Consider the following 15,371-nt stretch of genomic DNA (forward strand, 5'->3'; position numbering starts at 1 on the left):
TTTTCTTGATACAAGATTATCTGATTAAGGGTGAGGTAGGGGAATAAACCATTAAATAGTTCATAATACTTTGCTGGGTTTCTTTGGGGATTTTTATCTGCAAGTACATCAGAACAGAAAGAAGGATTCATAGCTTTATGGACAGAAAAATATGGACAAAGGGGACATTATAGTGAAGGACTATATTGTGTGTCACTCCAGATGTAAGCAAAAGAAGAAAAAAAAATGTGCCTTCCCTAAGATTTTTTTTTTTTTTTTTTTTTTTTACATCAAAGCAGAATTCATTGGGGCACTTCAGTGTATTACAAAATGTAGATTTCTCCCACTCATCATGTTGATCAATTAGGCAAGGACCAAATACTTTGAAAAGGCAATCGCTTTCTTTTTTGTGAGTAGTGCGCATGTCTGGCAAGTGCCTTTGGCAAGTGGGCACCATGCAGTAATCATGTTCTGTACACTTGACAATGGCTCCCCCTGGTATTTCAAGTGTGAATGTACAAACATTTGTATGGTTGGGACTCAAAAAGAAGCTAATTCTTCCAATGGATTGATTTGTTACTCCATATAATCCCATTTTGACTGAGAGAAGTAACTTTACTGCCTTGAGGCAGTTAACTTGCTCAATCTTACACTTTGCAAAATATACAATAGAACAATGATATCTGACTGTGCCATGGATCATGATAATTGAGAATGTACTCTCCTGGATCAAAATTCAAGTGTGTTCACTGTTTTGTTTACTTGTGTGTATGCAAGTTTTGTGTTGTTGTTGTTGTTTTTTTTTGTTTCAAGTAGTATCATTGAAAATATTGTGTAAGGATGATTTATTTTCAGGGATTTTGAAAAATTGTTTGTGATTCTTCACTATCTCAAAAGCCCTCAAAGTTATTTAAAGTCACATCAACTGTGTGGTCCAAGGCTATGTGAGACACTTACATGTAAGTGGCCAACTTGTGTTGGTCATACAGTACACCAAACTTGGTTAGCCTTTAATCTCACAATGGGCTCCTTGAATTTACTTGTTTTCAGCTCACCTCTGCAATGCAGTAAAGTGTCAGATAACATATTTGTTTGTTTACTTGTTTTTTTAAGCACTGGAGTTAACATCTGATGCTGTGTGTGCAAGTGTTTTGACGTAAAAGCTACTGATCCAGTTAATAACATTATCAACTAACAGGTGTAATGATACACAGTATGATATGCACACACACTACACACATGTATTTTAATACTAGTAGCAGACTGTACTGTTAAAAGGCAGTGCTTATAGTACAAGGGTTAAATATATGGCAGTTTATCAGAGTGCTAGAGTAAACATACCATTAGTCTAAAATCTTTTTTAAAGAATATTTCTGTAATGCATCATGATATTTGCTTCTTTTTTTAATGCCAAAATTCCCATGATGGTCTGATGAAATGGAAATGATGGCAAAGTCTGGTTACAATGCCCTCCATCTTTGTTCTAATGACTGACCTTTGAGTCCCCACACCTCTTCTGTCAACAGCTATCAACAATGGTATCGAAGGCTTACCTGTGCACAGAACAATCTTCCACGATATTCCCTCCTTCTGTCTTTCTAGGTTCAGTTCTTCTTTATATTATATATATGTCGTTTGGAGTGTGATGAATACCATTTTTGTCATTCTCATTGACTTAATTTTTTTTTCAGAGGCATGTGTCATTCTTCTGTAGCTGTGCTCAGATGTTAAGTAATGCATTTTTTTAGGGATTATAGGGTTTTTATGGACAGATATTTGAATGTCTGAGATAACCTTGGATTGTTCTTCATAAATTTACATTTAAACATAATCTGCTTCGCTGTTGTATTATAGTCCATGGATAACCACTCTAGCATGAAAGCAAAATGAGAAGGAAGCAAATAACCAAAGCGTGTGAAAGCTGTTACATACAGTACATTGTAAACACACAAGTACGTATCTTTTTCGCCTTTTCAACAGCGATGAAATATCACAAAACAAAGAGATGTGTGAGCAATTACAGAGATAACTGTGTGTACACTTCAGTCTTGATGGCGTTTTTTCCAACCAGAGCTTTTGGCCTGTACATCAAAGGCACAACCTTGTGCTGAGGATGAATTGCTGTGTTTACGCCGACTATGGCGTCATTATACCAGTCATTATGTTCATGAGTAATGGGTATCGAGAACATTACACCAGTGCAACATGAACATTACTGGAGCTGCCAAGTTAACCTTATATGACTATAAACAGGCAGCAATAGATGCATGGTACCTATGTACCAAAATGCATTGTATTTATCAACTTTTTTTTAAAAAAGGGACAGTAGCATGCTATTTTTCCTTCTTTTTTTGTTTTGTTTTGGAAATAACAAATATTGGACATCCATATTAAGAGACACCAAATCCCGGTAATCAGAATGTGCTGCAGACTTAATCATGAATTCTTATTCATAATAAATCATCTATTAGTGCAAATAATTTGGGGAACTTCTATCCAGTGGATTGTATGATTCATGAAAGAAGTCATTAGGATAAAATCAGAGAGTCATTTAACATACATACAGTGTAATGATTTCAGGAAAGAAACCGTGCATGATACTTTGCCTTGAATAAATATTATGCAGTATGCAATACAGCCACTACTATCACAGTAAGTCCCATTTCTCAATCATCCAGGCCAACGGAGTGTTTGATTAGGTTTGTCTATCAAAAGGGCCCATGGTGTCCACTTTCTGAAATTTGCAATAAGACCCCTGCATTAACAATAATTGTAGTACGCAGATGGTCACCAAGTCTGTTGAAAAAAATTTGATTTTTAACACTTTCATATCTCTGACTTGCTACTCAAACACTTGCAAAGATACATGGAGTTTGTGAATATAAATGGATGTTCATCTTTAAGCTGGATTCAATGTATGGTGAAGGCGATAGGGGGAGAAACCTCAGCATTTTCAAACTGCCTCTCCCATCTATCTGTGTCACCATAGTCAATAATGCCCCCAGGCATTTGCATTCCAGTAGACTTATTGTAAATATGCAACTGAAGATGAGACACGTTTTATTCTACCTTTTACAGTAATATGAATCTTTGATTGATGCAACTTCAAAAGTACAGTATACATTGTAATAGGTAGATTTAGAGCACATGCTCAGAAAGGATTTATAAACTTGTGTGTCATTTCTTCACAATAGATTTTTGGTAGGCATATTTTGCGTGACCTTCCAATTTTTGCAAAGTTTGCTTCATCAACAAAAATGTACTTATAGCATCAAAATATTGGCAGGGTCAAATGTGAGGTTGGACCCTCACCTAAGTTGGTAAGAATCTTAGCACTCTTGGTGATCTTTTTCTGCTTGTTTGTTTTTCAAGAAAGTTTTTGTGGGAGATTGTGAATTGCCCTTTCGTTCATACCTTAAAGTTTTTGTTAATATTTTGATATCACCAAAATGGAAATGTAGAATGCTCTCATTTATTATTTAGTTGACGGCAGCTTTTCAAAGGAAACCCTCTGCTTTAAACACTTTCATGGTGCGTCAAAACCTGTCTCATTCATGGACATATGATTATGTTGCATGCAGACAGCCATGCAACAAGTGACAGCTTGGTACCTCATGTACAGGTTGTACACTGATATTTTATGTGAGCACATCCCATAAAAAAAGTAAGCCAACATGTGTTAACATCTCATGTAGATGACATCCAGATTGGGCCCTATTCACAGAGAGCTCACTGCAAAAGCAGATACAGTGTAACATACTGTAATTATGACAAGACTATCAGCTTAATTTCTACTAGATAGGGACACAAAGTGTTTGCATGTCTCTGTGCTTGTAAATATTGATGTGAATGAAAATAATCCAAGGTGCACCATGCCATTATGTGTAACACATATAACCTAAAATAATATGCCATACACTTTTTATATCGCTATTAAGATGCAAAATTTTTATGGTGTTTAAATTAGTTTGCTCTCATTCACATACCTGTGAAACTGAGCATAAACTGTGGAAGTGACAAGAAAGGTTAGAACAAATAACTTAGACATGGTGTGTGTGTGTGTGTGTGTGTGTGTGTGTGTGTGTGTGTGTGTGTGTGTGTGTGGTATACATGTCTGTGTGCCTACAATATGTGAGCCCCCTGCAAGTGCTATTAATGTAGTCACTCCAGGAAATATGGTAGTCCAATAGGCAATTACATTGTAAATGCCATTCTGGGTATGAAACTTCATGTACACTATCAATGTGCAATCCACATTACAAGTACTTTTGATATTTGATATCTGTGATGATGAGAATGTAAGGTACCATCATAATACTGCTCTGAGAAAATACAACACCTTGTACTCCATAAATCACTCATCGCTGCTTCTATGAACATTGAGCCAAGTTTGTCTTTATACACGTACATAGCGTTGTGACATATTGCTTTTATATGATCTGCTTGGTATGTCTTCTAATTGTTACTTGCATTTTGATGAGAATTGTCTGCAATATCAACCACAGCATAATTCCACTATTAAGGTAGATCATTTCTTGTCCTCTTTTTCTTTTCATTTTTTTTTTCCACTATGCAGTGAGATTGTGTGTGTTTTGTTTGTGACAACAGTATCGCAAACTGTTGTGGAGCATTAATTTGAATTGTAGTTTTCATTGGTGGAGTAGTTCTTTTTTTACACGGACACTCATGTGCCGTGTTGAATTAACAAAAAGAATGAAATTAACATAATCATGTTATGAGACTGCATTTTTTTTTTGTCTCTCTCTGTCTGTCTGTCTGTCTCTTTTTTGCTTCAATGCAATGTTCTTCTCCAAAACTTGCATTCACTTGTTTTGTTTTGTTTTTTTCTGGAGAATTTGTTAGACATTTTAGTTTTTATTCAGAGTATGTAAATTCATACAAAAGCAAAAGAAATTGTAACAGTGAATTATGTATTAAAGGCTTTTCAAACATATAGTGGTTTATGTGAGTTTCTGTACTTCCCATACCATAGTGCTGTCTTTGTAGAAAGCCTGTGGGCCTTAGTTGCAGGCCCTCACTCGTGAATTGTTTCCTTATCACCATCTTGAACTTCAAACACTTGTTCAGACCATGATTTACATACCGGTATGCAAAGTCCATCGCAGCAGAATCTATTATTATAATCGAGAGAGCTGTTTTTTGTAGAGCTGTCTCCTCCGAAGCCGTCGGCTCCGGGCCCCCCAGACCAGTGTCGTCGGCAGTGGGAGGGTCTCTTCTATTCGGTCGGCCGGGTTTCGGCCGCGCTCCTCCTCTGTGTCGACGTCGAGAGCGGTACAAAAAACAAAGAAAAGCAAAAGACAAACAACAACATGCAGCGTTTGCGTGCTGGCACGCTGGACTCCCGCTTCAGTGGCGAAAGCTCTATCATCGTTCTTGGACGCACACACACACACACGATGTATACGGGTTGAGTATACAGCTCACGCCAGCTCGCAGGCCGGCTCAGGTCGCACACACAGAACGCTATACAATCTGTGGTAGCACAGTGGGCATTCTCGCTCGCCCAGCTGATTGTTCGCGGAGATATGATACACGCACTATGGGTACCGGGTACGGGCAATATATTGCAGAGAGATATGTGTGTGCATTGAGCCTGTCGCTGTGTTGCATTGCATATCATGATGCGTTCTCGGTACACGGGAAGCTACGAATGCCGTATGTTATTTCCAAAACTGCAGGATCCTCTGCAGCTCAACTACGTCATTCAGTTTACTCTCAAGTCGAGTATCATTGTACTCAGACCGTTTACTGCAGTGATCTCGACGGCTAAATATGCACTTCAATTTTGTCCATGCCGATCGTGCCTTTCCATATCAGATTACAGGCCTGCGCCTGTGTATGTATTGATGATGGTTACACGAAACACACTATCTGCTTGCACGTGATATGGGCTCTCATATGGTAATACACGGCTCGGTCATACAAGGGCATTTACGTACAGTGCGCCATTGGCATGCCCAAATGAAAACAGCGAATGCTGTTATTTTTAATTGTATTTTGCACAACTATAGGATACTATGCAGCTCAGGTACATCATTTAGTTTGCTCTCACGTCGGGTATCATTGTAGTCAGACTGTTTAGGACGGCTAAATATCCACTTAAATTTTTATCCTTGCCGATTGTGCCCTTCCATTTCAGATTACACGCGCCGCTGTCCATTCGTTTATTCCATAGCTGCTGTAAACATGAATATTCATAAGACACGTGCGGACATAGGGGAAAACCTCGCTTTGCCGACCGCCTTATATTTTTGAAGTTGCAAGTGGAAATTAAATGGGTGGTTCTATAGTCCGTCAAACCAAGTTTTGGTGATAAAAATAAAAAAGAGGGAACAAATGAAGACAAAAATATTCTTCTTTTTCCCATAACGTGGGAAAAGAAATATTAAAGAAAAAATACGAGGCCCTGAGACCCATGGATACCCACGGATGCCTACTTATTAAACCTATAACGACTATCATCTCCCCTCCAAAAATACTATTTATTAAATGATGATACAATAATAGTATTCATATAATAATGATAATAATGATAATGTACAGTCTGATGCAGATAAACGGGCGAGGATATGTAAACATATTGTCGTTGTGTGTGTGTTGTTGTTTTTTTTTAATGACGTGGTAAAATGAATATTATCATGACATACGCCACTTTTCAGCTTTTTCATGACGAGAAAAAATGTGTGTGATGGCATGGGGAAGGGGGAGATATGCAGGGCAAAATGTCAATGGCACCCCCCCCCCCCCCCCCCCCCGACGTATACAGGAAGAATCTTTGGCATAGAAGACAATCCTCGAATTTCCACGGGTGCTGCTAAGTTGATCTGTGATAACAGCAAGCGGGGTGATTTTAAAGTCCCATTCCATGGACCGGCTCCTCAGCTCAGGTGTTAGGAGGGGATGGCCATGGGTAGAAGAGGGTGCAAAAGAAGAAAGGAGAAAATAGTAAAGTTCTTTCTTTTTGACTACTAAAAACATGGCGAAAATAATATGAATAAATTCAAAAAATATGAGGCCCTCAGACCCGTGGATTTCCACGGGTGCTGCTAGTGTATGATATACCGTAATACGTTCACTTGTTTGGGCTGCACGTACGTAGCTTGAAGGAAATGTAAAGTGTAGTTGTAGACTGGTAACAGAGAAGTTGTCCCGTGTACATTGTAGATAATCCTGATTCTGTAAGGAGTAGAATATCTTTTTGAATCATATCCATATTGGTAATTATGCCACCTCACAAAGGAGAGAAGATTAGTGCTACCAATATTCTGTAGACAAGAGACACAAGAAATATATTCTAGATTTCACTGACTTAAAAATCAATTTGATAATAGCTGTATCATGAAACATATTCTGAATATCAAGTTGAGCAAGTATTGATGGTCCATACACATGTACTGAGATGATGAGGTTAAGTGCTGAGGCGCTCTAATCCAGGGTGGATCCAAGAGCTGCTATACCACCACATCAATGCCATAACTCTAAACAGCAATTCAGACTCTCAGGATCACTGTCTCCAAATTTGTATTGCTATTTCACGTAACTGGTTTTAATCTTGCCTATGGATATTAGGAGCATTTTGAAGTGAGACGTGATGTCTTTAGGACCAATAACATTTAAATAGCACCTCATTGGCTTTGTCTGTTAGAATCACCATCACCATTCTTGATCAGTGCTGACTTTGGCCTTTGTAGCAGGATTTTATAATCTGGGATTATTTTTGGACTAGCGAGAAAAATTAATGTGATGAGGACAAAAATAACTGTCAGTTATGTGGTACTTGACTGATGGAGCATTATCCAGCATGTGACTAGTGATGGGATGATGTCAGGGATAATGGTAGTAGTGTGGTGGTGGTATCAGAACTATAGATTGTCGTAACTGTGCTCTTCTCCATCAAAGTGTAAAGTGATATGGTACAAATATTGAAGTGGTGTGGTAGTAACTGCACTCTTACAATGTATCTTCGTAACAAGTGTAAAGTGAATTCGTTCTTGTAAATTAAATTGCTTCTCACTTTCTGTTTAAAGTAATTTACATCATCATTGTGTACCTTTGTTATCACAAGAATGGTATGTGTAGGGTTTGGTAATAGGATTTGTTTGCATACTCCCTCGTGTGGTTTTCATGCTGTTGATTTCTCTCCCATTCACAAACAACAAACTTTAATTGTTTGACACATTATCCCTCTTCATTATAGTTCACATGTAAGATCTTGTAAATGCATAACTGCATGTTTTCATCTTTATGGCAGTATAGCTTCATAGCATATAGATGTGCAAACATGCCACCCCATGAAACATTCTACACCATGAAATGTGCCATGTTTGCAGTATCCCAAATGGAAGATTTCCTTAAGGATTTTTGTTGTTGTTGTAAGAAGCGAGGACAGCAAAGCAATTTATGTGTGGAAATTGAAAATGACAAGGTTGAGAATTTTATGATGATACTTACAGCTGGAAGTTGATTTCTACATTACTTTATTACAAGCGGTCTTAGGAGTGTCATTATTGTTCTTTCTTTGTCATGAAGTCAGTGCAAGCCAAAAAATGAAACCACAGAAGCCCGGCATACATGCTGTACCTGTATTTACCAGGGTTATGAATCCACCAGCCGCCATAAAAGATGAAAGATCTAAGAAAAAGCACTGCTAAGGATAGAAATACAAAATTGTAGGCAAAATGGCACACTTACCTGAAAGGCAATCCAAACTACAAAGAAAATTGTATTCATTGTAGACCTGTATTTAACCTTGTACTTGTATGTCGTACATGAATGCCAAAGTTGAATTTTATACTTTAGATTTTCTGTAGATATGCAAGTATTGTACACTTTATCTCTATTAGTGTATGCCTGTGCAAATTGATATTAAAAACAAATGGTTTATATGATCAAAGGAGAAATAAAAAGAAAGGAGTGTGGAAACAACTTTAAGGGGAAGAGAATGGTTCTCTTTCGTGGAACAATGTTATCATTTCTCGTCTTGTCAGATGTACAGTGTGTGCTGTAAAACCAGAAATTTTTGTGAGCATAAAATTTTCACGAACTTTGCGAGGAGCCACGATTTGTGAGAGTAAAATGCATGCAAAAGGTTTCATCTACTCAGTATTGAATGCCAGTGGCAATTTGTGAAAGTTTCATGCTGCAAAAAAGGCCACCAGCTCCTATTCGCAAAAGTTTCATACAGCGAGGCTGATGTCTCTAGTTCTACAGTATGTGACGTGAAAGAAATATGGAAGTGCCATATAATCGGGCATAATGCATTCATTAAGGGGGAAATCCAATCCAAATATAAGCTAGTCTGATAAAAAAGAGTAAAATCTTACAAGTTCAACAGTAAAAAATTGACTGAAATCAGATGAAAAATAAGGAAGTTCGGACATTTTTAATTTTTGCGAATTTCTGCAAAAACAGTATTTTTACAGTGGATATGAATATGCAAATGAGTGAGGTAGCCATGTCATAACCTCATAATTTTCCATTGATCTTGTAAAAAAAAATGATGAAAATTCAATGTTTCTGTCATTGAAGTCTGAAACATGATGTTATTCCTGGTTGAATAACTTCAGAATAGTGATCAGTTACATATATGTAGATATACGAGCATTTCAGACTCGGGCATAATTGTGTTTGAATAATAAAAAACTGGAAATTTCACAATTTTATTTACAAACTATATGGTAAGTTGTGAGGGGATGACATGCTCACTTTGCCTTTTGCATTGTTCATATTGATTGTTCAAGAACCGTTTCCCTCCAAATAGCGAAACTTCAAAATGTCATAACTTTCTTATTACTCATCCGATTTCAATCAAAATTATACCGTTGAACTCATAATATTCTACTCTTTCTTATCAGACTAACTTATATTTGGACTGGATTTCCCCTTTTGTTGGAGGTCTTGGGATTAAGCCCAACTGTTGCATTTAATAGAAGGGTCAATCCACGTCAAATCATCCAATTTTCAGAAAAGTTGTCACCCGACCCCCTCCGATTTTCTTTAAAATCGCACCAAATGTTCCCCAAAGTGTCTGACGGAAAATCCCAAAATATTTTGCCCCAAGGTCAATTGGTTGCTAAGATACAGCCTCACATAGCAACCGGTGCGCATTCCAAAATATTAGTTAAAAGAAAATTAGGCATTTTTGATTGACTGTTTTAGCATGGATATTAATGCAAAAATGTTCATTATCTGGAAATTGAGAGACCTTTATAGTCTTTGCAAGAAAAACTTACTGTGACGCGAAATTGACTTTTCGTTAACGTGCACGAGGTCACCGAAAATGGTGTTAAATGTTAATTTTGAAAATTTTAATGCATATTTAGAGGCTAATATCTTCCACATTTCATCACCTTAGGTTCTAAAATATTATGCTGTTGAAGGCTTTGACTTGCTCAGTAATTTTGGAAAAAGTCAGCGCATTCATGCGCACCGTTTTTACGGAGAGCGCCCTCAAAGTTGACAAAAATGAAAAATGTGCCAAATTCAAGGTCACGGATCACCCTTCGTCCCACCTAGGAATGGCATCAATTTTTGTGTATTGATAGACATTTACCTATGTTATCTTGGGTTACCAAAGAAATTTTGCTACCGAAATGTTCAATGGCAAATTTACCCCACCGAAAATGGTCGTAAATGGCCAAATTTCCATGTAATATCACATATTGGGTTTAGAGGACATTTCAAATGTCCACACTTTCAAGATGAAAAGCACTAGCCCTGTGATATTTGCAGTAGGCATAGTGTGTTATACATATTTCAGTAATATATACCACAAAACACTTTTATTACTTAATAATGACCTTGAAATTTAATCCAAAATTTGATAAAAACAATAAATTGCTCCATTTTCCTCATTGCACTGCATATAAATACGTGTTTTGAAAGACATTTCACAGAGCAATATTTCAAGAATTATGAAAGCTGAAAGCCTACCTTATTAAGGTTCTAAAGTATTTGTGCTCTTCTTTCAGATTTAGTGTCAATTTGATCATGAATGTTTCACCCTTGACCTTGAAGCCCTTCTAAAAATAGCTGTAAATTTGTTAACTACAAATTACACATACGACAGGTGTATTATGGCATGATAATTGTGATTCTTTCACAAACACAAAAGCTTTTTATGGTGTAAATGTGTATACTGGAATTAATCTACACTCATGCTTGCAAGATATGTTACAATTAATAACTTTGTTCTGACAATGACCCTCTATTTATGACCTTCAAAATCATGAGAAATGCCTATTCCTCTCCATAAAGACCTGTATTATTGTACTGAATAATAGTTGATAATATGGATGTTGCGCCCAACATGATATATATTCTTATTCTAGCCTGTGAAACGCACATTAAAAGGACTGGGAGTCTTCTTTTTCGGGGGATTTGTTCTGCACCTTATGAAAACTTCCAAAATCATTTCAATTCTTATGTATTTTCTTGTTTTCGGAATTTCTTATGTATTTCTTTGTTTTTCATTTTCTAAAGCATAACTGTGTTTTCTTTTATTGGAAATTGTCACGGGCCACTTTTCTACCATAACCAGAATAAAATTAATCAATCAAAGTGATAGAGATAGTAAAAATGGTCAAGTTTTTATGAGTTTCCAAACAAAGCACTGTTTTCCATAGGAAATGCACACAAAATCACAAAATATTACTGTCCCCTTTTTTGATTTAAATTGAGGGTCATTGTCAGAACAAAGTTATTAATTGTAACATATCTTGCAAGCATGAGTGTAGATTAATTCCAGTATATACATTTACACCATAAAAAGCTTTTGTGTTTGTGAAAGAATCACAATTATCATGCCATAATACACCTGTCGTGTGTGTAATTTGTAGTTAACAAATTTACAGCTATTTTTAGAAGGGCTTCAAGGTCAAGGGTGAAACATTCATGATCAAATTGACACTAAATCTGAAAGAAGAGCACAAATACTTTAGAACCTTAATAAGGTAGGCTTTCAGCTTTCATAATTCTTGAAATATTGCTCTGTGAAATGTCTTTCAAAACACGTATTTATATGCAGTGCAACAAGGAAAATGGAGCAATTTATTGTTTTTATCAAATTTTGGATTAAATTTCAAGGTCATTATTAAGTAATAAAAGTGTTTTGTGGTATATATTACTGAAATATGTATAACACACTATGCCTACTGCAAATATCACAGTGCTAGTGCTTTTCATCTTGAAAGTGTGGACATTTGAAATGTCCTCTAAACCCAATATGTGATATTACATGGAAATTTGGCCATTTACGACCATTTTCGGTGGGGTAAATTTGCCATTGAACATTTCGGTAGCAAAATTTCTTTGGTAACCCAAGATAACATAGGTAAATGTCTATCAATACACAAAAATTGATGCCATTCCTAGGTGGGATGAAGGGTGATCCGTAACCTTGAATTTGGCACATTTTTCATTTTTGTCAACTTTGAGGGCGCTCTCCGTAAAAATGGTGCGCATGAATGCGCTGATTTTTTTCAAAATTACTGAGCAAGTCAAAGCCTTCAACAGCATAATATTTTAGAACCTAAGGTGATGAAATGTGGAAGATATTAGCCTCTAAATATGCATTAAAATTGTCAAAATTAACATTTAACACCATTTTCGGTGACCTCGTGCACGTTAACGAAAAGTCAATTTCGCGTCACAGTAAGTTTTTCTTGCAAAGACTATAAAGGTCTCTCAATTTCCAGATAATGAACATTTTTGCATTAATATCCATGCTAAAACAGTCAATCAAAAATGCCTAATTTTCTTTTAACTAATATTTTGGAATGCGCATCGGTTGCTATGTGAGGCTGTATCTTAGCAACCAATTGACCTTGGGGCAAAATATTTTGGGATTTTCCGTCAGACACTTTGGGGAACATTTGGTGCGATTTTTAAGAAAATCGGAGGGGGTCGGGTGACAAGCACTGGATGATTTGACATGGATTGACCCAGAAGAAGATCTTGAGCAACACACGTATCTAGATATCTAAAAGAATACTAAATGTGGAGATGTACAAATGTGCACAGTATTTGGTTAAAATACCCAGTTAGTTTGCTTTCTACGACTCTCTTAAATCATGCTGTGTGATACTTCGAGCACCATGACCTAGTGGGGGGGGGGGGGATTTCTCGTCGCTGGGGCAACAAGACCTCGTATCCACAAAATGTCAAATGTTCAGGAGAGCCAAAAAACATGGCGGCGAAAGCACTGTGGCGAATGGGAGAGGCTTTCCTTTGACATGCCGTGGTGGCTTCATTTTTGGAGTAAGACAGTTGTGATTTGGAGAGGACATCACTTAACCCATTATTTGACCATTAATCCAAAAAAGTCATTTTCACCCAAATTGCAGATACAAGGTCTTGTCACCCCAGCGACGGGGTTACGCGTAAAACAACGTATTTTCAGTGTGAGCTATAGAGCCACAAGAAGATGTTCTGTGTCATTGAATTGTGACATCATAATAACCCATTTTGCCTTGACTGCTGATAATCAACAATCTCTTTTCCGTAGTAGGAGCAACTATTGAAGTGATAAACCAAACAAAGTTCACTGGGTGTGTCCATACACTGTAAGGTGTGATCACAAAGTTATTCTGCATCCTTGGTCAAATACAGTGTACATGTTCCCACAGGGAGATTGCATACCATACCTCTAAGGAAAGTGAGTTGTTTTTTTTTCCCCCTTCAAAGCTTACACATATGCCTTGTGAATGTAATGTCCAGGTTAAATATAATATCACACACCCAGTTTTAGTTAGTAATGGGGTAAAGGAAATTGTTTTAATAAAACCAACAACTGGAATCTCTGGGTAGGACCACTAGAGGAGCAAAGTTCAATAGGTGTGATCTCTAGGACTATTAGGTGGTGCAAGGGGGGTAATTTTTGCCCTCAGCCAAACATGTAGTGATAGAAGTTTGCCTTCGTGAAAGAATGTGAAGTAATGTGTATTCAGGAAAGATCAGGCCACGTACATGTTTGGACAGTTTTTTTTTTTTCCGGTGGAAGGTTGATGCTCCATGTTGCATGTAGGCAGAGTATTTTTAGTGTGATGTGCTGGTATCAGCTCTGTAAATATCTTGTGCTTGGAGTACCAGTCTGTAAATGTACATGACAGCTCAATTCACATAGATCTCCCTTCACAATGAATGTGACCATTTCTTTTCTTAGCTTGTCACCATGATGTTAGCTTTGCCACTGGATACCATTGTATCACCACTGTATGACATATTCAATACACATCATGTTACAGAGCTTTGTATGTACTTGCATATCCCATGTTAGATTTAAAGGGAAAATCTATTGCATATCTATGCAAATATAATCCATGTTCAAGTTGTATCAATGTCTGTGTCAAGGAGGTAAATGTATTTTTGAAGTCTACAAAATCTTGAAGGCTTTCTTTAGTTTTGACTAGAGTGATTATAGAAGACTGTACAGTGTACATGCCCATACTAGACAAAAGGGAGAGCATTGTAATATGAATAAGAGAATAGATTTAGCAAGAAGACATTGTGCAGAAGACTTTCTTTGAGTTCAAATGTGATTGTAATCCACATCTCTGTACAGTGAAGCCCCCAGTGTGTAACAAATTTCCCCTGATTATGTGGTCATGGTATTCTTTTACAAAACACATTCAACACTTGTAAGCTGATTTGAAATTAACCCTTTGAGGACGGACTGATTTTGCTACAACACACATTTTCCATAGACACCTGCCCGAGTATACTTGGGACTCGTCCTCGACGGGTTAATGTAATATCTTTTCAAAACAAAACCAAAGGAAGTTATTTCTTATCTCTCTCTCTTCTTTTTTAGAGGTATTATGAACATTTCTATTGTATGTTGAAAGAGACATCATAGCACCTAAATGTTATTGAAAATGTATTGTTACTTTATTTTTCTATCTCATGAAAGAGATACATTGATCTTTTCTTCAAGCTTAATATTTGGTAAACGTTAGCTGTTCTCTCCTAGGATGTCATATGATGCCAGATATTTCGTAATGTCAAGTTAGTTTGTTTTATGACGGTTAATTCTATGATACCTGATTATATTCTTGCAGGAATACACCATTGATGAACCTCGAAAACTGCTCAGGATCCGACATGACCAGATTGAGATTGAGAGCATCCCAGATATGGTTGAACTCAGGTAAACTTTTGGTTTTATTCTATTTTAATAACTTGTTCACAAAAATATCAGCTTTTGAACACCTCAAATTTTTGATTGAATACATTGTACAGTATAGTCATACTTGTTCCAGTTCTTACAAATATGGAATAAAGCACACATCCACCAATTTCAGCTGTAGGTATTCAATGAATTGATTTCTTTTAAGTGCCAATTCATGAACTGAACATGGTTTCTGTGCACATTA

General features: G+C 36.8%; 1 protein-coding gene across 1 annotated transcript in view; it reads left to right on the plus strand.

Annotated features, from left to right (window-relative positions):
* LOC140232202 (unconventional myosin-XV-like) overlaps nucleotides 1-15,371 on the plus strand; it is a 158,702-nt gene that overhangs the window by 29,830 nt on the left and 113,501 nt on the right. The window contains exon 4 of the mRNA XM_072312340.1: nucleotides 15,057-15,145. Coding sequence (XP_072168441.1) covers nucleotides 15,057-15,145 — 89 coding nt within the window. The remainder of the gene's footprint in view (nucleotides 1-15,056; nucleotides 15,146-15,371) is intronic.

This window comes from Diadema setosum, chromosome 8 (genome assembly GCF_964275005.1).
Source record: "Diadema setosum chromosome 8, eeDiaSeto1, whole genome shotgun sequence".
In the NCBI taxonomy this organism is placed as follows: Eukaryota; Metazoa; Echinodermata; class Echinoidea; order Diadematoida; family Diadematidae; genus Diadema; species Diadema setosum.